The sequence below is a fragment of the Scyliorhinus torazame genome, chromosome 9, assembly GCF_047496885.1.
Source record: "Scyliorhinus torazame isolate Kashiwa2021f chromosome 9, sScyTor2.1, whole genome shotgun sequence".
NCBI lineage: Eukaryota > Metazoa > Chordata > Chondrichthyes > Carcharhiniformes > Scyliorhinidae > Scyliorhinus > Scyliorhinus torazame.
The window spans coordinates 92,663,451-92,690,992 of NC_092715.1; the positions used below are offsets into that span (position 1 = coordinate 92,663,451).

Here is a 27,542-nt window from a genome sequence, read left to right on the forward strand (position 1 = left end):
TGGGTACGTTGCCCTACAAGTATAAAATCCTGCTCAAAGACGATGCAACACCAGTCATTCATGCACCAATGCGGATACCAGCTACGTTGCGGGACAGGCTTAAAGCAGAACTCCCAACGCCTCCAATCTCAAGGCAGCATATCACAGGTCACACACACGTCAGCTCGTTGGTGTGTGTGTCAAGAAGCCGACCGGTGAACTCCGATCTGTTTAGATGCCAAAGATTTGTACAAAAACATTTGCAGGGAACACTATCACATCCCCAAGCGAGAGGAGATAATGAGTGAAATGGCGAAGGCTCGCATATTCACCAAACTTGATGCCTCACAAGGCTTCTGGCTGATGCAGCTCGATGATTCAAGCCAACTGTTGTGTACCTTCAACACACCGTTTGGACGATACTGCTATAATCGTATGCCTTTCAGAATTATCTCTGCATCCGAAATATTTCACAGAATTATGGAGCAGATGACGGAGGGCATTGACGGTGTCCGAGTATATGTTGATGACATCATAATAGGGTCAACGACAGAGGAAGACCACATTGCTCGGTTAAAGCAAGTCTTCAAAAGAATCCACCAATTTGAGCTGAAGCTTAACCAATCCAAGTGCACCTTCATCTCTGACCTGCCTGGGTGACACGATATCAGAGCACTGGGTGATGCCGGACAGGGAGAAGATCGCGGCAATTCAGAACATGCAGCGGCCACGTGACAAGAAAGCAGTGCTCAGATTTCTTGGATACATCAACTTCCTAGGCAAGTTCATATCAAACCTAGCAGCACGGACGACAGCATTATGAAATGTGACAAGGAAGGACACGGAGTTTGAATGGACTCCACGCCACCAAGACGAGTGGGTGGATCTGAAGCACCAATTGATGGCAGCTCCAACACTGCTCTTCGACTCTACAAAACCCACAAAGATCTCCACCGACACCAGTCAACATGGAATTGGTGCGGTGCTACTTCAACAGAATGACCAATTGGACTGGGTCCCAGTGGCATACGCTTCTAGAGCGATGACCGCCACAGAATGCACAGATAGAGAAGGATTGCCTGGGATTGATCAAACAAAATTCCACCACGATATGTATGGCCTTCCCACATTTCTAGTAGAGACTGATCATAGGCCACTGGTCAACATTATCAACAAAAATCTCAATGACATGACGCTGCGCCTACAACGCATGATGATGAAGTTGAGGAGGTACGACTTCACGCTGGTCTACACTCCAGGGAAAGACCTAATAATCGCTGACACCTTGTCCCGAGCCATTGATGCTAACAGTACACCTCCGGCATCCATTAATGATGGAGAAGCTGATGCACAGTTGCGCAGAGAGACACTCCCGGCAACGGACGAGAGGCTGCAGCAAATTCGTCAGGCAACACGAGAAGATGCGACCCTGCTCCAGGTCATGCACAAGCTTCAGCATGGCTGGCCAAGAGGGCGGTGCCCACAGTTCGAAAACGTCAAAACTGAACTGTCCGTGGTGGGTGGCATCATACTACGAAATGACAGAATCGTCATTCCACTGGTGCTCCGAGGGGACATGCTCCGCAGGATTCAGGAGGGGCACCTTGGTGTCGAGAAATGCAAAAGAAGAGCACGGCAATCAGTGTACTGGCCTGGGATAAACGAGGACATAACAAAAATGGTGCTCACATGTGACACGTGTCAAAAACATCGGCCGGCACAATGCAAGGAGCCACTCCGATAACATGAGATGGCTGCGTCACCGTGGGCCAAAGTTGGTATTGGCTTGTTTCATTCCATGGGTCGACACTATGTTCTTCTCATCGATTATTACTCCAACTTTCCGGAAGTAATGAAACTCCCAGATCTCACATCGGCGTCAGTTATCAAAACCTGCAAGGAAACCTTCTCGAGGCATGGCATCCCACAAACGGTCATGTCTGACAATGGTCCTTGCTTTACAAGCGGGGAGTGGATGGAATTTTCAAAAAAAATATAACTTCAAGCACATGACATCGACTCCACACTTTCCTCAATCGAACAGCAGGGTGGAGAAAAGTGTACACATTATTAAGCAACTGTTCAGCAAGGCCACTGACTCGAATTCCGACATACACTTGGCTCTATTATCATATCGTTCATCACCATTGAGCTCAGGGCTGTCACTGGCTCAAATGCTCTTCAATCGAGATGTGAGGACAACGCTACCGGCGTTACACTTCACCGATCCAGATCACTCGCAAGTGCTGGACAAGTTGTGTCACCAACATCACATACAAAAGCAGCATTATGACCGACATGCAAAAGTGCTGCATCTGTTAGCGATCAACGACATGGTTAGACTGAGAAAGCCTGGTGGAAGATGGTCTAACGTGGCAATGGTGCTCCGACAAGTATCATCACGATCGTACATTGTGAAATCTGATAATGGTATGCTGTTTCGACGCAATCGACAAGACCTGATGAAGGTTCCACCTCATCAACCTGTATTTCCGACATTGGATCTGCAGGACGCTATCATGCGACATCCCGGGACACCAGCAGCTGGTGCCAAGCTGGATGTAAAAACCTCAGGGTCTCCATGCCCACTCAGGAGGTCTACCTGAATCAGACGTGCACCCAACCGTCTGAACTTGTGAACATGGTACTGATACAATTATTGCTCTCTGTTTTGTATTTGTGCATGAAACTAACGGTGTTTGTTCCATTGTAGTTACAGCTCTGCAACTAAATAATTTTTTTAAAGTGGAAAAGGGGGATGTAGTGATCTTTACATGGGTATGTACAGAAGGGGCAGATGGGAAATGGAAAGACCACTAGGGGGCAGCACTGGCAGGTATAAAAGGGGAAGCAAGCAGCCCTCAAGGGCTCTTTGGCTGAGAAGACTGTGAAAACAAAGGCAGAGATTTAGCTCAGGGCTGCGAGTGTGGTCAGGCCTAGTTGTAGTGTATAGAAATTTTGTAACCTTTCTACTAGTACAGTTCTTAAAGTAAGAGCTCACGCAGTTATTTAAGTTGTGTTACTCAATAAATTTTATGTAAAACTTCTGGACGACTTTGAGCCTTCTTCCGAAAGCCTTTTCTGTAACTGAATTGAGTAGCACATGTTACCTGCCATACAGGTAACAAAACACAGATCATTAAGTACATGAAGATAAAATAAAATACATAATAGGACAACACAAGGTACACAATGTAACTACATAAACACCGGGATCGGGTGAAGCATACAGGGGTGTAGTGTTAATCAGGTCAGTCCATAAGAGGGTCGTTTAGGAGTCTGGTAACAGCGGGGAAGAATCGGTTTTTGAGTCTGTTCGTGCGTGTTCCTAGACTTTTGTATTTCCTGCCCAATAGAAGGAGTTGAAAGAGTGAGTAAGTTGGAAGTGTAGTTAAAATGTACAAAAGATAGCCCAGGAATGAAAGTTCTCAACTTGGGGAAAGCTTAGTTTACTAAGCGGTGATGTGATTTAGCTAAAGTGGACGGAGACAGTTACTTGAAGGCAAATTAGTACCAGATCCGTGGGAGGAATTCAAGTGTTGGGGAGAAATCAAAAAAAGGAAACTAGGAAGGCAACAGAGGGCATGAAAAATATTGGTAAAATGAAGGAAACCCTAAAGATTTTGTAAAAGCAAATGGCAAACTAAAGAAAGAACAAGGGCCATAAGGGTATGTGTGTGTGTGTGTGTGCGTGTGTGTGGAGGCCTTGGTATGGTTCTTAATGAATACTTGGCATCGGTTTTCACAAAAAATGATGATACAAGCATAGCAATCTATGAAATATCGGATGACATTATTTATTGAAAGAGAAAGTATTAAGGGGTCTAACATCTTTGAAAGTGGATAAATGCCTAGGCTTGGACAAAATGCATCCTAGGCTGACACAGGAAGCCAAAGAAGAGAAACATAGCAGAGTCTCTGTCCATCATTTCTAATCCTCCCTGCCTACAGGTGTGGTGCGGAGGTCCAGTGGACAGTTTTCATTGAATCATTGTTGGAAAAAAAAAGGGAGAGACTGAGCAATTTCACGTCAGGCAGCCTACCCTCAAGTGGTGGGAAAATTATTGGAAAACATTTGAGTCATAGAAACATGCATAGAAACAGACCCTTCGGCCCATCATGTCTATGCCAACCATCAAATACCAATTTATACTAATCCCAATTAACCAGCACTGGACCATCGCCCACTATGACTTGGTGATTTAAGTGCTCCTCCAGGTGCTTCTTAAATGTTGTGGGAGTACCTGCCTCCACCACCCTCTCAAGCAATGCGTTCCATATTTCCACCACCCTCTGGGTGAGAGGTCCCCTCTAAGCCAGTTCCTCCTCATCTTAAACCTATGCCCTCTGGAGAGATACCTCTGCCAGAAAACACACAATATATGCCTCTCATAATTTTGCATACCTCTTATCAGTTCGCCCCTCAGTGTCCTCTGCTCCAGGGAAAACAAACCCAGCCTGTCCAGTCTCTCCTCATAGCTGAAACCTCCCATCACAGTCAACATCCTGGTGAATCTCCTCTGCATCCCCTCCAGTGCAATCACGTCCTTCCAATGGTGTGCTGACCAGAACTGCACACAACATTCCGCTTGTGATCTTCCCAATGTTTCATAAAGTTGTACCAAGACCTCCCTATATTCTATGCCTCGGCTAATGAAGGCAAGAATTTCATAAGCCTTCACCACCCTCTCGACCTGTCCGGTCACCAGATCCTTACCCTTATTAGATCTCCCGAAATGCAATACCTCACACTTACCAGGATTAAATTCCATCTGCCATTGCTCTGCCCAACTTATCATTTGATCAATATCAGTCTGTAGCCCAAGACTATCCTCATCACTTATCAACAAGTCAATTTTTGTGTCATCTGCAAACTTACTAATGATACCTCCTACATTCACATAATCATAGAATCCGTGCAATGCAGAAGGAAGCCATTCAGCCCATCGAGTCTGCACCAACCCAAGAGCCCCTACCCAATCCTTATAACTTCACCTAACCTTTTGGACACTAAGGGGCAATTGAGCATGGCCAATCAACCTAACCCGCACATCTTTGAGCTGTGGGAGAAAATGGGAGCACCCAGAGGAAACCCATGCAGACACGGAGAGAATGTGCAAACTCCACACAGTCACCCAAGGTTGAAATTGACCCCGGGTCCCTGGTGCTGTGAGGCACCCGTGCGAACCATTGTGCCACCGTACATCACCAACAAATATGTGCTGACTATCCCGGCCTTTCCAAATGTTGATTAATCCAGTCCCTCAGATTTTTTTCTATTAATTTCTCTACCACGGACGTTAGACTACTAGCCTGTAAATACCTGGCTTATCCTGCTGTCCATCTTGAATAAAGATCTTCCAGTCATTCGACACTTCACCTGTGGCCAACGAAAATTTAAATATCTGCCATCAGGGCCCCCACAATCTGCTCCCTTAGCAGCCTGGGATATATCTCACCAGGGCCTGGGGATTTATCCCACTAAAAATATCTAATACGGCATCCTTACTAATCTACACATGCTGTAGAACTTCACCATCACAACTGAAATCTCCAGCTGCCATGTCTTTCTGCTTGGTGAATACAGACAAAAAATATTAATTTAAGACCTCGCCCATGTCCTCTGGCTCCACACACAGATTGCCCCTTTGGTGCCTAATGGGCCCCACTCTTTCCCTGGTCTTAACATACTTTAAAAATGTCTTGGGATTTTCATTAAACCCATTTGATGTGGTGTATCTGGGATTTTTGTCACTTTTGGATAAAGTTCCATATGGCAAACTGGTCACAGCATGGGATCCAAGGCAAAGTGACAAGTTAGATCCAAAACTGGCTCATAGGCTGGAAGCAATGGATTTTTTGCAACTGGAAGGCTGTTTCCTGGGTTGACCATTAGGTCTCTTACTAAGTCAATGATTTGGACTTGAATGTAAGAGCGTGTGATTGAAAGTTTGCAGATGATACAAAATTGCTCATATGCTTGATCATGAAGAAGAAAGCTGCAGACTAGCAAGATATCAATCGATTAGTCAGGTGGGCAGAACAGTGGCAAATGGAGTTCAAGAAGTGCAAGGTAATGCATTTGAGGAGGACAAACAAGACCAGGGAATTCATAATAAATGGTAGGATGCTGAGACGTGTTAAGGAACAGAGGAACTTTGGAGTGCATATCCAAAGATTCCTGAAGGGGCTGGACAGGTAGATAAGGCGGTCAAGAAGGCACGCAGAATTCTAGTTGTTATTAGCCGAGGCACAAAATACAAGAGCTAGAAAGTTTTGCTGCCACTACATAGAACACTCATTAGGCCACAGCTGGAGTAGGAGTGCAGTTCTGGTCAACGCACAATAGGGAAAATGCACTAGAGAGGGCACAAAGGAGATTTATGTAGATGTTTTCTGTACCGGGGAATTTTAATTATGGAGGACTAATGTGGATAGGCCAGGATTGTTTACTTTGGAGCAGTGGAGGCTGAGGGAAGACACAATTTAAACATAGAAAATCATGAGATATCTAAAGTGTATAGGAAGATTCTATTCTCCTTGGTTGAGCAGCCCATAATTCGGTGGCATAGATTTAGGGTTAGAGGTAGGTTCACAGGGCACTGTGATTCTTTTCACCCAGATGGAGATCTGGAACTCATTGTCTGGCAGGTAGAGCCAGAAACCCTTACGTGTAAAAAAGTACTTGGATATGCACTTCCAGTGCTGTAACCTGCAAGGCAAGCCATGGGACCATGAGCTGGAAAGTGTGATTAAGCAGCATGGCACTTTGCTGACTATCGTCCAAATAGCCACCTTCTGGCCTGTAAATTATGTTGATTAAAGTACATCCCTGTTGCATCCAAACCAAATGGTCACATGTTCACTAAAGCACATCCCTGTGGCATCCAAACCAAATGGTCACATGTTCACGTTTTCCAGTACACGCAAGCAGATAGCATATATAAGCAGGAAGCCCGGATATATTTTTAAAATATGCACCTTTGGCCAATTTCAGTGAAATAAATTGTAAGTTCAATTAGCTAACTCAGCACAGGCCAGTAATTCAATATTGGACCTTCTAGCTAATTGCTACATTGACAGAACTCATTCTTACCTTCAGGTCTTTCAGGCAGTGCGAGGCTTAACCAGTTCAAATTCACGCTACACTGGCTGCTAACACTGGATGTTCGGCTGCCGAAGGGATGCAAGGGAATCGTACCAATAACTAGTGGTAAATTCAGGGTTAAATTCATTGCTCCAGGGATATCCACATAGACCTAAGAAAAAAGAAAGTTAAAAGTTTCAAGCCCTGACACTTGTTTTTCCACCCCCCTCCAATGTTCTCCCCTTACTCCTTCACTTCAGAAGGTGGTAACTTTTGCTGGAGCAAAGTTCCAATGGTAGTAGTACAGCCCTTTGGTACCTCACCCAAGTGACTAATTTCCACATGAGCACCTGGATAATGAAGATTGATGATCTATTCCATATTGGGGTCCAACTAATCCAGTTTCCAATATATCCATTCACATGCACTTCCAGCATGGTTCTTGGATAGCATTCTGGAGTGGGAAACATGATCAGTTTTGTTTTCTCTTTATATTAAAAAGAAAACTACCATTCCCCAAATCCTGGAACCACTGAGGCCAAAAGTAATAATAATATTATATTATAGTGCCTTCACCAATGTCTGGTAGATATCACCTAACTCGACAGAGCTGGAATCAAAACATGTGAGCTTCACGGTTTGCACAACTCAATAACATACCATTGTGTGCATTGACCCATTGAGCTGTGGGAGAAGACACTACAATTTACCTCTGAATGCTGTGTTACTGAAAAGACAAAGTTAAACTACAAAACCGGTGTTCAGAAATATATTGGTAATTCAGAAATATATCGGCAAATTATTCGTAAAAATATATAGGCCTTTTCCCTCAAAAGTCATTATCGATTGCAACTCATCCATCTTGCATGGTTTCTGAAGACGTATGTATTTTTGAGCCATTCCTTAATGGCATGCAAGTTTCAAATAAATAATCCCTCTCAAATTTCTCCCCTCCACTCAAATTTCTTCCCCTCCTTCCATCGAAGGCAGTGATTTGTGTTGTCTTAGAGTCTACCAGTGCCCAACATCTTGCCCAAGTAACCATTCTTAATTTAGGATCCCAGATAGGAATCGGTTATAGGCCATTGAACGACAAGATAGCAGTAAACAGCACTGAACAGTGATCATGAAACACAACCCTGATTGATTTCCAACCCCTCAGCCAGGTGCAAAGAGACACCCAGATTATCATGTTACATGTTGGCGGAGATCAACTTAACTCAGCACAGGCTAATTAATCAAATCGGTAACTTTGATGTGCCGTGGTTCAGTACAGAATGCTTTTACGCTTTAGGCTCTTAGAAATGCAAATACAAAAATGAAAAAGTATGCCTTTATACAAATGCTTCACCCATCAGGGAGCCGAAAAATCTTGCATGAGCTAAAGATCACCAAGTAAAAGGGAAAATAAAATAAATTGATACACAATTTCCCAAGTTTTACTACAGGGCTATTTTGAAATTCAGCACCTTCCGGTAATTCAGTGATGAATGCAGTGTTCTACAGAAAGGAAATTGACTACACAGCAACAGGTGATGTGGTTTTTGAGTGACACGGTCACCAACAGGAAACCACAGTTACCCTCCAGCTCACATATTTTTGCAGAAGGATGCAAATAGATGTTAGTTTCTTAAACTTGTTGCATATCACAGTACCATACCCAGAATGGTCATAATTAAACTAACCCACCAAGAAAAAAAAAATATGCAGCAAAACTTAAACTAGCAGGTTCCTAGAGAAGGGGCAATTCTTCTAAAATATAAAATGACACTATTCCCAAGATAGTGTGTTACCAATCTCAACCGGGCCAGTGGAGGAGGGATAAGTGGAAGCTAACTGTCTCCCCAGAAAAATAATTTAAAAAAATGTTTTAACAGTTTTAAAAACAGGGCAAGTCACCCCGCGCACCTCCTGGCAGCCGGTTACAGAGCGGCATTGGCCTGGGAGCAGGTCACCTTCACGCCCTCTTGGCCGGGATGTTGTGCGTGGTGATCTAGAGAAGGGAGAAAATAATTTTTTAAATGGGAAAGAAATAGATACAAACATTTTAAGACATTTTATTCATTTTTTTCCTTCATCTTACAAACACCTGCATACACAAACGTTACCTGTGGACTGGGAATTTTGCGCTCTTCAAACTTACAGCAGGAAACCTAAAAAAAGGGTTAGGAAAAACTGTGAAAATTTCCCATACGGTTACCTGGGCTTTCCTTGGCAGCCAGTTTCACAGTCTTGGTCAGGTTTTATGGAGGGAAACCTGGCTGGGAAAGGAACCCCACCTATCTCGGATGTTTCCGAAAAACCAAACATCCTATTCAAATATTGAGCTGGATTTGCAGGGGGTGGGGGGTGGGGGGGATGGAAAAAGAGAAGAAAATGAAAGGTAAGGAGAAACTAAAGCTAGAAAAAGACGATAGCACAGTAAACCTCCTTCTTTGAAGGACTGGTGCTATCAATGAATTGCTTTGCATTGTCCTCATTTTCCAATGGAGCACACAAAACAGTAATTCAAGAAACCACCTACCGTCAGTGAGTATTCCACACGAATGATGCTGCAGTCTACAATCGAGGGTGACACGGGTGGAATTTTCAGTAGTTTCCCATTCCAACTTTCTGTTTTTCCAGATGACAGTGATTCGCCTCGCAAGTTGGCTACAAGGTGTTTAACTTCCTTCATTTTCCCTTTGGCATAGAAAGTCTGTGTTTGGTAAATGGCTGCCTTTGGCACTACCATACGGGAAGAACAATTCTCAATTTCAGCAAATATGTGAATTGATTCACCTGCGCAAGAAGAGCACACCCATACACACATAAATGTAAATTACATTGTGCACTATATCTGGAATGTGCATTGTCTCAAGTTTTAAAGTTTCTGTTTCAATAACATCTAATGAATCAACCTATTGATCTGTAGTATTCTGTATTAATATCACGTGTTTTAGCAGTCAAAGGTGCCTCTATTAAAATGACAAAGTTAGTAGTACTGGTCTCAGCATTAACAATGGAAATTAGGAGCTATTTTGTTCCTTTCAATTAAAACATTAGGGAGGAGTGATTTAAAGAAACACATTTTAATTAACTTATTGCAATTAAAAGCCAAGATTTGAAAAGAGGCACTTATAGAATTTGGAAAACAAATTAATTAAATTTGATTATTATTGTTGCAAAGAATCTTCTGCACAAATCTCTGATCAGTTTGTGAAATGGCAACTCATGCTAAGGTATGGTCCCATTACCACCAGCAACTCTGTGGTAGTGATCTGAACATTTGTCAGTCTGGTGCTGACGAAGACAATACGTGCTGCAGGCAATTTGATAAATTTAAAAAAGGCTATTCGATGACAGTCCAAAGATGTGCAGGTTAGGAGGGGTTATGGGGATAGGGCAGGGGAGTGGACTTGGGTAGGGTGCTCTTTCAGAGGATCAGTGCAGACTCAATGGGCCAAATGGCCTCCTTCTGCACTGTAGGAATTCTATGATTCTATGACAGCCGAACCTAATTTTCTCCTGAACAGAAGAATGTACATGTGCACTTTCCAGTAAGGGTGGTTGGAAGTAGGGATAATTGTATAGCAATTTTGGAATGTGAAACTTGGCTGAATTTCTGTCTTAGTCCACACACTGAAATCAGTTGTAGCACCAATACTGCCGCCTGGCTGAAATCAGTTAATTTAGCATAGACCAAGAATTTATTTAGTTTTCAGTGCTCCAGATTTTTACCTGGTGTGTAGCCCTTCCGTTCGATTTTGGCACTTAGGGATATTGGGCCTGAGGAACAGAACCAGCAACAAAGAGTTTTCTCTTTTGTGCCTGCCTGTGGTGACTGCAAAAAGAACAGAAAGCACAGTAAATACCCCTGCTCCCCTTCAGAATAGACAGTCTCTCAGGATGATATATGGAGCTATATTAAATAGCAAAATACCCAAAAATCTCTGCTATACACTTTCAAGTGCAAGGTATTAATGGTTGTACAGAGAATTTTACTACAGGCATTTTATCAATTTGCACATTGCAGAGGAGTGCTTAATGTCAGTCTCCTAGCTGGTGCACAGTATCCCACCACCCTTAATGGACAAGTTAAAATTAGTATCACTAAAACACCACAGGTCAGAAATGTTTTAGTTTGTTCTGAACTGTTTTCAAGTTCCAATTTTGAGCATTATTGTCAAAAATACCCTTGATTGCCATGGATATTTAGAAAAAAGGTAACCAGTCTCTGGGTTTAGAAGAATAAGAGGCAATTCTGAACATTTATAAAAATCAAATTACGCATGTGCATTAGTTTGGGTAAAAAGATTCTCCTCCCAGTCATTACCCACTCTTGTACTGCTAGAAATGCAAGTACATGTCAGTTATTGACTGAATAGAGTTAGAAATTAACTCTATGTTGGAATAGTCTTACTTTTATGTAGTTATACCCTTTACTGCTTTTTTTGAGACATTTATAGCCTGAACTGTGAAATGCACTCTGCTGGACCAACCATGTGGGGGAACCAACAGATTACAATTTTCACACGAGAAGCTCATTTCTGTTTCATAGTCGACTGCTTCGCACTAAAGCTGTCCATTAAACAAGTAAAACAAAATTGCACTGAGAATAAAATGTATTTTTAAAACTGTGAGCCAAACTCGATGTGAAAAAGTTGAATTGTTGGCATCACTTTCACTTCCAATCAATCAGGATTGGAGTGATGCAAAGCACAGTGTAGATGGGGTTTACAAATTCTAGTCAATATGCTGCAATTTATTTTTAAAACACGATGAATGTATCTGTTTCGGGCAGCATTGTGGATAGCACAATTGCTTCACAGCTCCAGGGTCCCAGGTTCGATTCCGCCTTGGGGCACTGTCTGTGCGGAGTCTGCACATCCTCCCAGTGTGTGCGTGGGTTTCCTCCGGGTGCTCCGGTTTCCTCCCACAGTCCAAAGATGTGCAGGTTAGGTGGATTGGCCATGATAAATTGCCCTTAGTGTCCAAAATTGCCCTCAGTGTTGGGTGGGGTTACTGGGTTATGGGGATAGGGTGGAGGCATTGACCTTGGGTAGGGTGCTCTTTCCAAGAGCCGGTGCAGACTCGATGGGCCGAATGGCCTCCTTCTGCACTGTAAATTCTATGATCTGTGATGATTGTTCTTGTCTGGAGAAACTATTTAGTCTTTTGGGAGAATTTCCAGCACCACTGCAGTTAAATAGGTTCATAGTTGTCAATGGGAAATGACTCAAATAGTTGTTAGCTTGCATTTCAATTTAAGGAGAACAATGCAAGTCTTCAAAATAATCATCTACACTACAGCTTGTAAGGGAACCTAACCTCAACGAAAACAGCAATTGTTTCATAAAAGTGCAAAAGCAATATTTTTTTCTTTATACAGCTTTCTACTAAGCTGTGAGCCAGCAGAGAATAATCATTTTGTTTTACTGTAACCAGTTGGTTTCAATTATTGGGAACCCTGTATTAACGACTTGCATCCTTTTTAAGTTGAATTAAATGCCCATGTCTGAAGAAATCTATAGAATTTTACACTAGTGAGTTTGCAAAGGTTTCTAGCACTTACCAGCAACAATGGAGTATTAATGTCGATGTGTTCAAAGACTGTAAATTCCTTCTTCACTTTCATTACCAGCATCCATGGCCTGTGCAGTTCAGCTTTCACCCAATAGCGCACACTGCCATATTTGCCTTCAAAGGAGGTAGCTAATGGTCTGTCAGGAAAAAAAGAATAAGAAAATGGCCACAAATAGTACAGTATTAATTTGCAACAGCAAAATAATCCTCATAGGAACCAATGCATCAGTCAAAAGTATATTTTAAAAGTCATGGGCAGCTAATTTGGTTGAAATAATTTTGATTACAAGTATAATATCTCAGATCACTTCTTTCATTATGCTGCAAATCCCCTGTGAATACTTTCACAGATAGAATAGAAGTTCATAGAATACCTACAATGCAGAAGGAGGCCATTCGGCCCAAGTCTGCACCAACCCTTCAAATGTGCACTCTATCCCTCTAACCCCATATTCGAACCTGGACACTAAGGGGAAATGTATTATGGTCAATCCAACTAACATGCACATGTTTGCACTGTGGGAAAAAACTGGAGCACCCAGAGGAAACCCACACAGATGAGAACAGACAAACTCCACACAGACAGTGACCCAAGGTTGGAATTGAACCTGGGTCACTGGCACTGTGAGGCAGCAGTGCTAATCAATGTGCCATGGTGCCCCTCTTCAGACACGCAACTGCAGCAAGAGAAAAGGGCATAAGTTAGAAGAGAGTAGTCGGAGGTGTAAACCGATGAGATCATTAAGATATTTATAGCATTGATGCAGTGAGGATGTTTCCATGTAAATAAAAATACAGATATACAAACATAAAAAAGGCAGTCACTAGTAAATCCAAAAGCAGAATTCAGAGGAAACGTATTTATCTGTAGAGGTGGTTAGAATGTGGTGAAAACAAGCAGCATAGATGCATTTAAAGAAAAACCAGATGAACACAAGAGAGAAAGGCGTTGAAGGGTTAAATCAAGTGAGCTGACAGGGGCTCCTATGTAGCATAAACACCAGCATGGACCAGTTTGACTGAAATGTCCACTTCTGTGCTGTATATTACATTTATTTCTACGCTGAGGTGATTATCTGTAATGGATCAGTAGAAAAATTGGGAGAGGCCAGAACATGGGACACATTTAAAAAAAGATTCTGTGAAGGGAAGACCTTTGGGTTGTTATTGTGAAATGGAGATTAAATGGCCTGAACTGGCTTCTTTGCCAGAACCTCCCCCAAAAGGCTTTTCACATGTGATGAATCTCAAAGAAGCAGATTTGTGATATAAATTCATATTCACATTTGTATTTTGCAATTTACTCAAGGGGCACATCGTATGGAAGCAGCAATAAAGAAAACTCAGATCTTACATCTGTGGAAGCTCAAAGCTGAATGGATATTCATGCCTGCCTGAAGGTATCGTGGTGAGGTCCTCTTCAGAATCATCATCATCTGAAAAAATTGATTAAATAATCTGAAGCAGCAAACAAATTATTTTACAAATTATGTAAATGTCCACAATCAATTTGACAAATTAATAAATAAAAATGATTTACTTTGAAACATCAAGATCCCCCAATATTTTTGACAAGTTCACCTGAGGGAAATATATTGTATTGGAAAAGTAACTTCTAGATAATTTTAAAATTCAGTATTCATGCAGTAAATGTACCAAATACAGTTTAGGAAAATTAGCATAATAATTAAACATCAATAAGAACGGATTGGAAACTTGTAAAAGCCCTGCTCTAGTTTACATTATCAATGTTTATAATTATAGACCTTGTAACACCTGTATCCTCCAACTTTTAAAATTATTTCTTAGAATGTGGGTGTTGCTGGCAAACCTGCCATTTATTGCCCATTCCTGGTTACCTTGAGAGGGCCTTCTTTGTGAACTGTTGGTAGCAGTTCCATTGAGTGGCATACTACAGGGCTTCAGGGGGAACAGTCAACCACAAAAAGAATGGGGCTAGAGTCACATATGGGCCAGCCCAGGAATACCTCCTTCCCTTAGGAAGGCATCATTTGATTTTTCTTTTTGCCATGGAAGTGCTGAAATAATGCAGATAAACTGGGGCAGCACGGCAGCATTGTGGATAGCACAATTGCTTCACAGCTCCAGGGTCCCAGGTTCGATTCCCCGCTGGGTCACTGTCTGTGCGGAATCTGCACATCCTCCCTGTGTGCGCGTGGGTTTCCTCCGGGTGCTCCGGTTTCCTCCCACAGTCCAAAGATGTGCAGGTTAGGTGGATTGGCCATGATAAATTGCCCTTGGTGTCCAAAATTGCCCTTAGTGTTGGGTGGGGTTACTGGGTTATGGGGATAGGGTGGAGGTGTTGACCTTGGGTAGGGTGCTCTTTCCAAGAGCCGCAGACTCCATGGGCCGAATGGTCTCCTTCTGCACTGTAAATTCTATGATAATCTATGATTAATGAAATGCCAATTACATAACCTTTGTCAGTGGAAAGGCAGTGAATGTAGTAGACCAGAGTTTTAAAGATCAAAGTGTAGCTGATATTCAAGCAGGAAGCTGCTAAATATTTTTTTATTTAAACTAGTGATGGATTCGCTGTCTCTAAATAGGCTGTAATCGCGCAGTTAACAATTTCCCCACTTGGTTCCCAACAATTGACAGCAATGAACCTGTTACCCCCGCCAGGAAATGGGCGACGGTACAGTCAAGGCAGATTGTGTTTGAAGAGTTACTGGTGCTCTCCGGAGCTACCAGATCCCCACCCTTACACACCACAGCTGAGCCTCTGGGGATTTTAATGATAAACAATTTGACCTTCCTTATTCTCCGCAATGACATGACGGTTCAAACCACCTCGGGTCCTGGGCACATTTTAAGTAATTTCGTCCACTGTCGAGCATCGGGATTTTAAACCCAGAACCAAAAAAATAATCAGCAGATCCTGCAACAACCTGATGCTGGTTTCCATTGACACCCCCTTTCCCAACAAGGGAATCGGGAGCGTTCCCGAGAGCCCACTGGACATTAAAACCCCAATCCAATTATTAATTTTATTATATTTTTTTTGAGGGGGGGGGGTAAATCAGGTCTAGGAGTGACGTGCAGTCCCGACATCAATGCAAGATAAAGAGAAATTCATATTTATTCGTGATTTTAAAAAAGATTTGAAGAGCGAGATATTTGAAAAAAATAAAAATAAAATGCTGCGTTCGTGAAGCTCTTTTCAGTAACTTTTGCTTCCCTGTAAGATTCTGTTGGGGATTCAGTCGCTGTTCTTTCTTCCTCTCTTTTTCTGCCAGCTCAGCAGGCTGGGCTTCGCAGTGAAGCGGTAAACAAGTGGCGGAGCTGTCAATCAGAGGCAGGCAGGCAGCGGAGAGAGCCGGCCTGAACCGGCGCGAACAGCCCACAGCAGCCGCAACCACATGGTATTCATCAGCTCAGAGAGCGTGCAGCCCAACCTGCTGGGGGAGCGTGCAGCCTACCTTGCTGGGGGGAGGGAGGGGCCACACAGTCACAGCAGCACACTGAGCGAGGGAGGGGCCACAGTCACAGCGCACTGAGCGAGGGAGGGGCCACAGTCACAGCGCACTGAGCGAGGGAGGGGCCACAGTCAGAGCGCACTGAGCGAGGGAGGGGCCACAGTCACAGCGCACTGAGCAAGACCAGAGAGCTCTTTGCAAAAAAAAAACTGCAGAGCCACCAATTGCAATTGCTCCTTAATGCACACTGGCAGAATACGAATAATAAAGACATTCTCATGGGTTTAGGTTTCCGATTTGCTTTTTAAAAAAAATAATGAATGCTGTGGACTCGTCCACCGTTGCGAACCCAAATGATACTGAATTCTCGGTGTTAAACCGAAGGCAGGATGCAAACCACTGTCGAGAATTTTCAAAGATGCAAATACATTCTAATCGATATTGCATTTCTGCCACGTCCTCTTGCTGCACCTTTTTTTCTCAAGATGTATTTTTTTTGGGGGGGGAAATGAGACGCTGATAACTGGAGCAGAGCAAACGGAATAATAGGCAGCTTCCTTGAGCAATGGGAAGTTAAATAGCGCCTTAGCAACAGTCTAACAAACAGCAGCACCAATCGGCAGGTAGGGGAGGGGCATCTGCAACAAAGCTGAACGATACAAACTTGGGTGAGGTACAGATCAAACTTCACTGCGAAAAAAAGGGTACAAAATATACCCCAGTAAATACCCATTGTGACTATTCGACGAGGTGCGCTGCCGATTGGGGGAATTGCACAAATATTCGTTTTGAAGAGGTTGGAAATAAAATTAATGTATCTGTGCCTTTTTACCCATGGGTGAGAGCAAACAATTGCAATGGTGTTCTTAACCCATTAATTGAACCCCAGTGGGAGTTCAAGCTGGATGAACAGGGAAAAAATACAGGCAACCTTTTCCCAAAATATCCACGACATTGGATTCAATTAACGCAATTTTATAGTGGAAGCTTCGAAAATTGAATATTGTGGTATGGTAGCCTTAGCTGGGTGTTGGAAAGGTCGTTGTGAGGAAAAATACAGATTTTCATTTGGTAAGATACACATATAAACGAAGGTGCGAAGCAGCTGTTGCAAATTGTTTTTCTGCAAAATAGCATTAAGTCATCCTCACCATCTGACGATGTAAACCAATGAACGAAGGGCAGACTCACAGTCCCCACCCACCCTTCCCCCAATGCTTGTCCCAAACAGGATTGAACCGCTTTGAACAAAGGGTGGAAACTTAGGAAAACAACTAACCTTTTTTTTTAAATGTTACCGAACGCACAAGGGATTTGCAATTATTTAATATATGATTTCCAATCACAATAGTAATAGATCGAGAGATGTCATGATAGAAATCCACAATTTAAAATCCATTTTGATGTCAAAGCACCTCCTCACCCAAGTGATAGTGTCGAATTGTAAAGGTTACTGTAACCGCTCCTGCACAACACTTTAAATAAAACACAACCCCGATGCATCAAATTAATTAGGTACATTTGTTGAAAAGGAAGGGACCAATTGTTGGACTGCAAAAATCAAGGGCTTGTCTGGAAGCCATTGCACGCACACGGGGCATTATATAAATGACTGCAATTCTGAAAAGATATTCGGGCAATTTGATTTCTATCGTAATTTACACTTCCTGGTTTCGGAATCTAAGCGTTTTTTTTTTAAATAAAGAAAAGCTTCGTTGGGTGAAGTTTGTGGATATTACTCAGCAGATAGTGATTTTTTTTTTTGCGTTTGTATCACATTTATATTACAGATTGAAGGACACGATTAGAGACAAAAGGGGGGGGGGCTAAGCCCCCATGAATCGGTGTAGTAGAATTGCAACATAACCGGCGAGGTATTGATACGAACATTTATTTTACAGCATTAGTTATCCGCCCTATGCAACATCTCGCCATTCATTGGCAAACAAATTGGCAGTGAAAGGTGAAGCCACGGGATACCGAACTTTTACATCTGTGAAGTTATGTCGGATGGATTTTTTGGGGGTTTATGGCACATATTAATGCTGGGTGTTTTATAACATAATAAAACACACGATTCCAAATGCCCAACGATTTGCCCTGCACTGGTCACATTTTACAGTAGGGTTACAGTAAGCTGCACAAAGACTTTGAACAATGCAAACTTCCAGACCATATTTTAAGGTCATCTCTTATAATTCCAAGCTTACCTCTCTCGTGTCCGATTAATAGGTCTTTGTGGTTGAAATACTCTACTTCTTCAGTGTAGTTCTGAGTGTAGGCAGTATTAGAACCAGCATTTCTCGATTCCGTCCAGCGCACTTTCGCCTGTCCTCTTGCATGGATTGTAAGAGATCTCACCCTGATTTCACCAGTAACTTCTATAATCACCCGTCCAGAGACTGAATCTCCGCTGGCATAGACGGGGATATTGTTATCATTAGGACAGTCATAGCTTATTGTAAAACTCTTCACCTTTCCCAGCACCATGGTTATATATCTATATAGATATGTGGGTGACTATTAAAAAAATGTACAAAAAAAAGATCTGAAAAGTGGGATCTTCACCAGTGATCAATGCCTTTGGCTGCAAAAGCTGCAGGCGCGACCACTGCAACATTAAAAAGGAGCATCTGGATTTGGACAGTCAGAGATGCTGTTGCCCAGCTTTGGGTCTGTACAAAAGACGGGGATATCATACCTACCACCTCACTTAAAACGGTTTTTGTGAAAAACAACCCCAGTGCGCCTGTGCATGATTCACTCTGCTTCCGCCTTGCGAGTCTGGAGCTGGTGCCAGCTGATCAACAGCTGATTGAGGTCATCTCCCCCCCCCTCGCTTTCCGCTTTCACCACAGCAGACCAGTGGCATTGGGGCAACATACAAAACACCCACTTTTATTTATTTATTCTTTTGCACGCACATTTTAAAATACTGTTATATCAATCTTCGCAATGTATTTCTCCAAGGCGATTTTTGTATTAATTCGGTTACAAAAGGCAATTAATTCAGTCAATTCGATGAACAGGGCGATTTAGCGCCACCCTCCGGCTTGTTACAGTAGCGCATGGATCACGTAGCGTACATCCGCAGCACTCCAGTGTTACATTATTCATCCCGGTTATACGAATGGATTTTGAAGACTTGATTCTACACGTTAAAATGGACAAAATCACCGTTGAAGGATAATGTTAAATAATAGAAAAAGATGAATCACGGCTGTTGCAATAGTTGCACCCAAAAAACGCAAGGCGCATGATTCTGCCTCTGTGCCCCGACGACACCGTGTGGCTATTTCCGGTAATGGCCAATTCCATTTATTCTTTAAAGTTAGGGGCTTTTTTGACTTAGTTTTTTTTCTCCCACGACTTTACATCTTAAGTTCATTACACCGTTTCAATATTTCTAGGTCTTTCGCATGCACGTTTGCAGCCCCTCAAATGTGTATTTTTTTACTTTTCTGAGCCCTTTCGCTTAGTTTCCTTTCGCTTTCAAAAACTCATTCACAGCTGCAATAATTACTTCCAATACAAATAAAGTCTTTAAAAGTGTTTTTTTGTTGCTATTCTTTATACAAAGGGTTATAGAATTGAACAAGGTGAAACGTATCCACGTAAAATGAGTTTGGCTCGACTTTTTAACACTTGAACACAGGTACAGTCATAGGCCATTCGGCCTCTTCAGCCTATTCAAAATAATGACAATAATCTTTATTGTCACAAGTATGCTTACATTAACACTGCAATGAAGTTACTGTGAAAAACCCTTAGTCACCACACTCCGGCGCCTTTTCGGATACACAAAGGGAGAATTCAGAATGACCAAATTACCTAACAGGTAAATTACTAAATTACCTTTGGGGACCTGTGGGAGGAAACCGGAGCACCCAGACAAGGGGAGAACGTGCAGATTCCACATAGACAGTGACCCAAGCTGGAAATTGAACTTGGGACCCTGGAGCTATGAAGCAACAGTGCTACCCACTGTGCTACCGTGTCACCCGATATTCCGACATTCAGTTAGATCATGACTGATCTGTTTCTTAACTCCGCCCATTTGACTTGGTTCCATAGTGGCTCAATAACTTGCTTAGCAAAAATCAATCAATCTCAGTTTTGAAATTTTCAAGTGACCTAACTGCAGCAGTTTTTTGGGGCAGGGAATTCCAGATTTCCTATTCCCTTTGTGAAGAAGTGATTGATTGATTTATTGTCACATGTACCGAAGTACAGTGAAAAATATTTTTCTGCGACCAAGGGGGCATAAAGAGTAGACAAAAAGAATAATCAACAAATAAGTAATTGGTTACAGTGCAGAACAAGGGCCAAACAATGCGGACTTCCGGCTGCGGCTATGCCTAGGTAGGTCACATGGTCGGCAGCTTTGAGGCCCTTTTACGGAGCTCCAGTGGCACTTTGACGGCGATTCCCGGTGTGAGAGGAAACAGTGAGGGTCTGTATGGAGTGGACCAGGAGTGGGGCGATCAGAAAAGCGGCTTTGGAGAAGAGAGGAGACTGGGCGCGAAGAAACAAGATGGCGGCTGGCGGGGATCAGGCAGCATGGGCCCAGTGGTCACGGGAGCAGCAGGAGTTTTTGAGAAGCTGCTTGGCGGAGTTAAAGGCGGAGATGTTGGTTCCTATGAAGGCGTCGATTGAGACGTGCCAGGGACGGCGATAAAGGAGATGCAGCAGAAGGCCTCTGATAACGTGAATGAGATTCTGGGCCTGGCTGTTAGAGTGGAGGCGCACGAGGCACTGCACAAAAAATGGCAGGAGAAGCTGGAAGACCTGGAGAATAGGTGAAGGAGGCAGAACCTGCGGATTCAGGGTCTCCCTGAAGGGGTGGAGGGGTCGGAAGCTGGGGCGTATGTGACCACGATGCTGGGTACGCTGATGGGCGCGGGGGCTTTCCCGCGGTCCCTGCAGCTGGATGGGGCGCACAGAGTCCTGGCAAGGAGGCCTAGGGCGAACGAGCCGCCGAGAGCTATGGTGGTAAGATTCCACCGCTTCACCGATAAGGAGTGTGTCCTGCGATAGGCGAAGAAGGAGTGGAGCAGCAAGTGGGAGAACACCAAGATCCGTATTTACCAGGACTGGGGTGCAGAGCTGGCCAAGAGGCGTGCGGGATTCAACCGGGCCAAGGTGGTCCTCCACAGCAAAGGGGTGAAGTTCGGGCTGTTACAACCGGCGAGGCTGTGGGTTACATATCAGGACCGGCACCACTATTTTGATACGCCGGGCGAGGCGTGGACATTTATCAAGAATGAGAAGCTGAGTGCGAGGGAGGAAAAGCAAGATGGCGGTGGGTGGAGACCAAGCAGCGTGGGCGCAGTGGTCGCAGGAGCAGCATGAGTTCCTTAAACGCTGCTTTGCGGAGCTGAAGACAGAAATGCTAGCGCCAATGAAGGTGGCAATTGAGAAGCTTGTGGAGACACAGAAGGCCCAAGGGGCGGCGATCCGGGAGGTGCGGCTTAAGCCTCGGAGAACGAGGACGAGATCTTGCGCCTGGCGGTGAAGGTGGAGGCGCACGAGGCGCTGCATAAGAGGTGGCAGGAAAAATTTGACGACCTGGAGAATAGGTCGAGGAGGAAGAATCTTCATATTCTGGGTCTCCTTGAAGGAGTGGAGGGGCCCGATGCCGGGGCATATATGAGCATGATGCTCAGTTCGCTGATGGGCGCGGGAGCTTTCCCGAGGCCCCTGGAGCTGGATGGGGACCCAAGGCCAACGAGCCGCCAGGGGCTGTAGTGGTGAGATTCCACCGCTTTATGGACAGACAGTGTGTCCTGAGATGGGCCAAAAAAGAACAGAGCAGCAGGTGGGAGAACACGGAGATCCGAATCTACCAGGACTGGAGTGCGGAGGTGGCTAAGAGGAGGGCTGATTTTAACCGGGCTGAGGCAGTTCTCCATCGGAAGGGGGCAAAGTTCAGGATGCTGCAGCCAGCGCGATTGTGGGTCACGTTCCAAGAACGGCACCACTATTTTGAAACGCCTGATGGGGCATGGAACTTTATCCAGTCTGAAAAGTTGGACTCAGACTGAGGGTTTGTCGTGGGGGGATGTTTACTGTGTTTACTGCATTTGGGGAATGTTCTTTTTGTTTTGGTGCTGGGTGGGGATGGGTGAATTGATTTGATGTGGGGGCTGTGGGAGAGTGTGGGCGTCAGTGTTGGAGGGGTAGGGCCCCGCGGAGGAAGAGTGGGGGTGGAGGCCCGGCGATGGGGAGTTGGGGTAAGGCCACAAAAAGGAGCTGCACCAGAGGGGGCGGGGCCAGCTCAGACGGAAAGCGCGGGCTTTTTCCTGCGTTAGGGAAGGATGGGGGCAGGGCCGGGGGGAAAGGGCGGTGCTGGAGAGGAGCACACACTGACTGCCAAGGGGTGGGGGGATTCTCACACTGAGGGGTCGATGGAATGACGGGAGAGGCCGGGGTCAGCAGGAGTCAGCTGACTTACGGGAGTCTCATGGGGGGGAGCAAAATGGCTAGATAAAGATCTAGCGAGGGGGGGTTGGGGGTTGGGGGGGTGGAACTGGGTTGCTGCTGCATCGGCCAAAGAGGAGCTGGAAGTAAGAGAGGTAGTCGGGGCGAGGGTCCGCCGCCGCCTGGGGGACGGGAAGGTGTGGGAGGCGGGGCACGTGGCTGGCCTAGAAAAGGAGATGGCTAGTCGGCAGGGGGGGTAGGGGGCAGTAGCCCCCTGATCCAGCTGATAACTTGGAATGTCAGGGGCCTGAACGGGCCGGTCAAGAGGGCCCGGGTGTTCGCGCACTTAAAGGGACTGAAGGCAGACGTGGTTATGCTCCAGGAGACACATCTGAGGGTGGCAGATCAGGTTAGGCTGAGAAGGGGATGGGTAGGGCAGGTCTATCATTCAGGGCTGGATGCGAAGAACAGAGGGGTTGTGTGGTAGTATGCATGAGGGGTCATGTGGGACTGTGAAGCCATGATGTAATTGGCTGACAGATCCCGGGTCCTGGTTGGACGTTGACCTCTAGCTCCGCCCTGAAGGCGGAGTATAAGTACCTGGAGTCCTCCTCCGCAGGCAGTCTACTACTGAACTGCGGGGGAAACAGTCAAGCTTAATAAAGCCTCATCGACTTCACTCTATTCGTCTCTCGGAGTCTTTGTGCGCTACAATTTATTAAGCGTGACTAAAAAGGACTATGGAGCTCAGGATCGTCCCGGAATGCCTGAGGATCAGCCCCCACGCAGTGAACGCGGCAGCAGCTTTCAAGCACTGGCAGACTTGTTTTGAGGCCTACCTCAGAACGGCCACCGGCCGGGTCACAGAAGACCAAAAACTACAGGTCCTGCACTCGAGGTTAAGCACGGAGATTTTCTCTTTCATCGAAGACGCAGAGGATTTCCAGACGGCGTTCGCAGCACTAAAAAGTCTCTATGTCCGCCCAGTAAACCAGATCTACGTTCGCTATCAACTCGCAACGAGACGGCAAAGTCCCGGAGAATCGATAGATGAATTCTACGCCGCGCTACTAATTTTGGGACGAGCCTGCAGCTGCCCGTCGGTGAACGCAAATGAACACACGGACATGTTAATGCGCGATGCTTTTGTGGCAGGTATGAACTCCTCCCAAATCCGCCAAAGACGTCTAGAAAAAGAGTCGCTAGGACTCTCAGAGGCACGGGCCCTAGCAGCCTCCCTAGACATGGCCGCGCGAAATACCCGCGCCTACGGCCCCGACCGCGCGGCAGCCCATTGGGCTCCGTACGTACCAGTCGCGACAAACCCACCCCCCCCCGGACACCCCACAGGCTTGCGCGGTCCAAACGCCAAGCCGCACCGGGGGCGCCCGCTGGTATTTCTGCTGCCAGGCGAAACACCCCCGGCAGCGCTGCCCGGCCCGCGCAGCGATCTTCAAGAGCTGCGGGAAAAAGGGCCATTTCGCGGTTGTGTGCCGGTCCCGCGAGGTCGCCGCTGTCCCGGGAGAACAGGGAGCCCTGCACGCCGCTTACGCTCCCCAAACCCCCCTACGCCCCATGTACGACCCGCAGGCGCAGCCACTCTGGGTCCCGACCACCGCGGTCCCGGGAGAACAGGGAGCCCTGCACGCCGCTTACGCTCCCCAACCCCCCCCCCCCGCGCCCCATGTATGACCCGCCGGCGCTACCACTTTGGGTCCCGACCACCGCTCTCCCCGGAGAAGAGGGAGTTCTGCGCGGCTCTAACGCCCCCCAAACCCCCTCCCACGCCCCACGTATGACCCGCCGGCGCTACCAATTTGGGTCCCGACCACCGCTGTCCCTAGAGATGAGGGAGCCGCGCGCGTTCCTAACGCTCCCCAACCCCCCCAGCGCCCCATGTGCGACCCGCAGGCACAGCCATTTTGGGTCCTGGCCACCACGAGGGGAGGAAGGGCGCCGCCATCTTGGACCACCCCAGACCTGTACGACGCATGGGGGCGGCCATTTTGTCCACCCCCGCCGCCATCATGTGACCCCCCAGCCATGTGCGATGCATGGGGGCAGTCATTTTGTTCACCCCCGACGCCATCTTGGACGGCAACAACGGACCCCAGTGTCGACGGCTCCACAGGGTTCGAAGAAGACGCTCAACTACTACAACCACGTCTCGCTTCAATAATGCTGGACCAAGCTCGGCCCCGGACACTCCAGACGACGACGACAACGGTGCTGATAAACGGGCACGAGACACCATGCCTAGTCGACTCCGGGAGCACGGAGAGCTTTATCCACCCCGACATGGTAAGACGCTGTTCTTTGACCACCCATCCCAGCGCACAAAAGATTTCCCTAGCTGCAGGATCCCACTCCGTACAGATCAAAGGCTTCTGCATAGTTACCCTAACGGTGCAGGGGAGAGAGTTCAAAAACTACAGGCTCTACGTCCTTCCCCAACTCTGCGCCCCCACATTACTGGGATTAGACTTCCAGTGCAATCTACAGAGCCTTACCTTCAAATTCGGCGGCCCAATACCCCCACTCACTATCTGCGGCCTCGCAACCCTCAAGGTGCAACCCCCGTCCTTGTTTGCAAACCTCACCCCGGATTGCAAACCCGTCGCCACTAGGAGCAGATGGTACAGCGCCCAGGACCGGACCTTCATTCGGTCCGAAGTCCAGCGGCTACTAAAGGAAGGCATAATCCAGGCCAGCAATAGTCCCTGGAGAGCACAGGTGGTAGTAGTAAAGACAGGGGAGAAGCAAAGGATGGTCATTGACTATAGCCAGACCATCAACAGGTACACACAACTAGACGCGTACCCTCTCCCCCGCATATCCGACATGGTCAATCGGATTGCCCAATATAAAGTCTTCTCCACCGTGGACCTCAAGTCCGCCTACCATCAGCTCCCCATCCGCCCAAGTGACCGCAAGTACACAGCCTTCGAGGCAGACGGGCGATTATACCATTTCCTAAGGGTCCCATTTGGCGTCACAAACGGGGTCTCGGTCTTCCAACGACAGATGGACCGAATGGTTGATCAACACGGGTTGCGGGCCACGTTCCCGTATCTCGACAATGTAACCACCTGCGGCCACGATCAGCAGGACCACGACGCCAACCTCCAAAAATTCCTCCAGACCGCTAAAGCCTTGAACCTCACGTACAACGAGGACAAGTGCGTTTTTAGCACCAACCGGCTAGCCATCCTGGGCTACGTAGTGCGCAATGGGATAATAGGCCCCGACCCCGAACGTATGCGCGCCCTCATGGAATTTCCCCTCCCGCACTGCTCAAAAGCCCTAAAACGCTGCCTGGAGTTTTTTTCATACTACGCCCAGTGGGTCCCCCAGTATGCAGACAAGGCCCGCCCCCTAATACAGACCACGACCTTCCCTCTGTCGACAGAGGCTTGCCAGGCCTTCAGCCGCATCAAAGCGGATATCGCAAAGGCCACGATGCGCGCCATCGACGAGTCCCTCCCCTTCCAGGTCGAGAGCGACGCCTCCGACGTAGCTCTAGCGGCCACCCTTAACCAAGCGGGCAGACCCGTGGCCTTTTTCTCCCGAACCCTCCACGCTTCAGAAATCCGCCACTCCTCAGTGGAAAAGGAAGCCCAAGCCATAGTGGAAGCTGTGCGACATTGGAGGCATTACCTAGCCGGCAGGAGATTCACTCTCCTCACGGACCAACGGTCGGTAGCCTTCATGTTCGATAATGCACAGCGGGGCAAAATCAAAAACGACAAGATCTTAAGGTGGAGGATCGAGCTCTCCACCTTCAACTACGAGATCTTGTATCATCCCGGAAAGCTGAACGAGCCGTCCGATGCCCTATCCCGCGGCACATGTGCCAACGCACAAATTAACCGCCTCCAAACCCTCCAAGAGGACCTCTGCCACCTGGGGGTCACTCGGTTTTACCACTTTATCAAGTCCCGCAACCTCCCATACTCCTTAGAGGAGGTCCGTACAGTCACCAGGAACTGCCACATCTGCGCAGAGTGCAAACCGTATTTTTTTCAGGCCGGATGGTGCGCACCTGATTAAGGCTTCCCGCCCCTTTGAACGCCTTCGTCTGGATTTCAAAGGACCCCTCCCCTCCACCGACCGCAACATATACTTCCTTAATGTGGTGGACGAGTACTCCCGCTTCCCATTCGCCATCGCCTGTTCTGACATGACCGCGGCCACAGTCATTAAAGCCCTGAACACCATATTCACATTGTTCGGTTGCCCCGCATACGTCCACAGCGACAGGGGGTCCTCCTTCATGAGTGACGAGCTGCGCCAGTTCCTGCTCAGCAACGGGATAGCCTCGAGCAGGACGACCAGCTACAACCCCCGGGGGAACGGGCAAGTAGAGAGGGAGAACGGCACGGTCTGGAAGACCGTCCTACTGGCCCTACGGTCCAGGGACCTCCCAGTTTCACAGTGGCAGGAGGTCCTTCCGGATGCCCTCCACTCCATCCGGTCACTACTGTGTACTAGCACTAACCAAACGCCTCATGAGCGCCTCCTTGTCTTCCCCAGGAAGTCCTCCTCTGGAACGTCGCTGCCGACCTGGCTGGCGGCCCCAGGACCCATCTTGCTCCGAAAGCACGTGCGGGCGCACAAGTCGGACCCGTTGGTCGAAAGGGTTCACCTCCTTCACGCGAACCCGCAGTACGCTTACGTGGAGTACCCCGACGGCCGACAGGACACGGTCTCTCTGCGAGATCTGGCGCCCGCCGGCAACACACACACCCCCCCGACACCAATCACCCAACCCCCCCCTTCCTGCCACCGCCGCACCCCGCGACCGCCCCCTTCCCAGGAGGATCAGTCCTCCTCCCAGGCCCGACCAGGAATGAAGCCCAAGCTGAAACCGTAAGGCTCCCGGAGATGACAACACCGGAACAAGCATCACCACCACCACCGGGGCCGAGGCGATCGACACGGACGACCAGACCGCCCGACCGACTCGTGGCGTCGATCTAACAGTACAATGTGGACTTTTAACGAGAACATTTTGTCTATTCCTGACGATTACTGTCAATAGTTTGAAACAA

General features: G+C 46.8%; 1 protein-coding gene across 2 annotated transcripts in view; it reads right to left on the reverse strand.

Moving 5' to 3' along the window:
- Positions 1 to 18,800, reverse strand: part of arrdc3a (arrestin domain containing 3a) — a 31,979-nt gene extending 13,179 nt beyond the window's left edge. Inside the window, exons 1-6 of one of the 2 annotated variants that reach the window (XM_072516265.1) lie at positions 18,282 to 18,800; positions 13,986 to 14,067; positions 12,621 to 12,768; positions 10,787 to 10,889; positions 9,591 to 9,847; positions 7,076 to 7,238 (exon numbers count right to left, since the gene is read on the reverse strand). In XM_072516265.1, the coding sequence (XP_072372366.1) occupies positions 7,076 to 7,238; positions 9,591 to 9,847; positions 10,787 to 10,889; positions 12,621 to 12,768; positions 13,986 to 14,067; positions 18,282 to 18,561 (1,033 nt within the window). In that variant the 5' untranslated portion in view covers positions 18,562 to 18,800. Of the gene's footprint in view, positions 1 to 7,075; positions 7,239 to 9,590; positions 9,848 to 10,786; positions 10,890 to 12,620; positions 12,769 to 13,985; positions 14,068 to 18,281 lie in introns of those variants that run through there. The other variant, XM_072516266.1, reaches the window with a different exon arrangement.
- Positions 18,801 to 27,542: the final 8,742 nt, after the last annotated feature.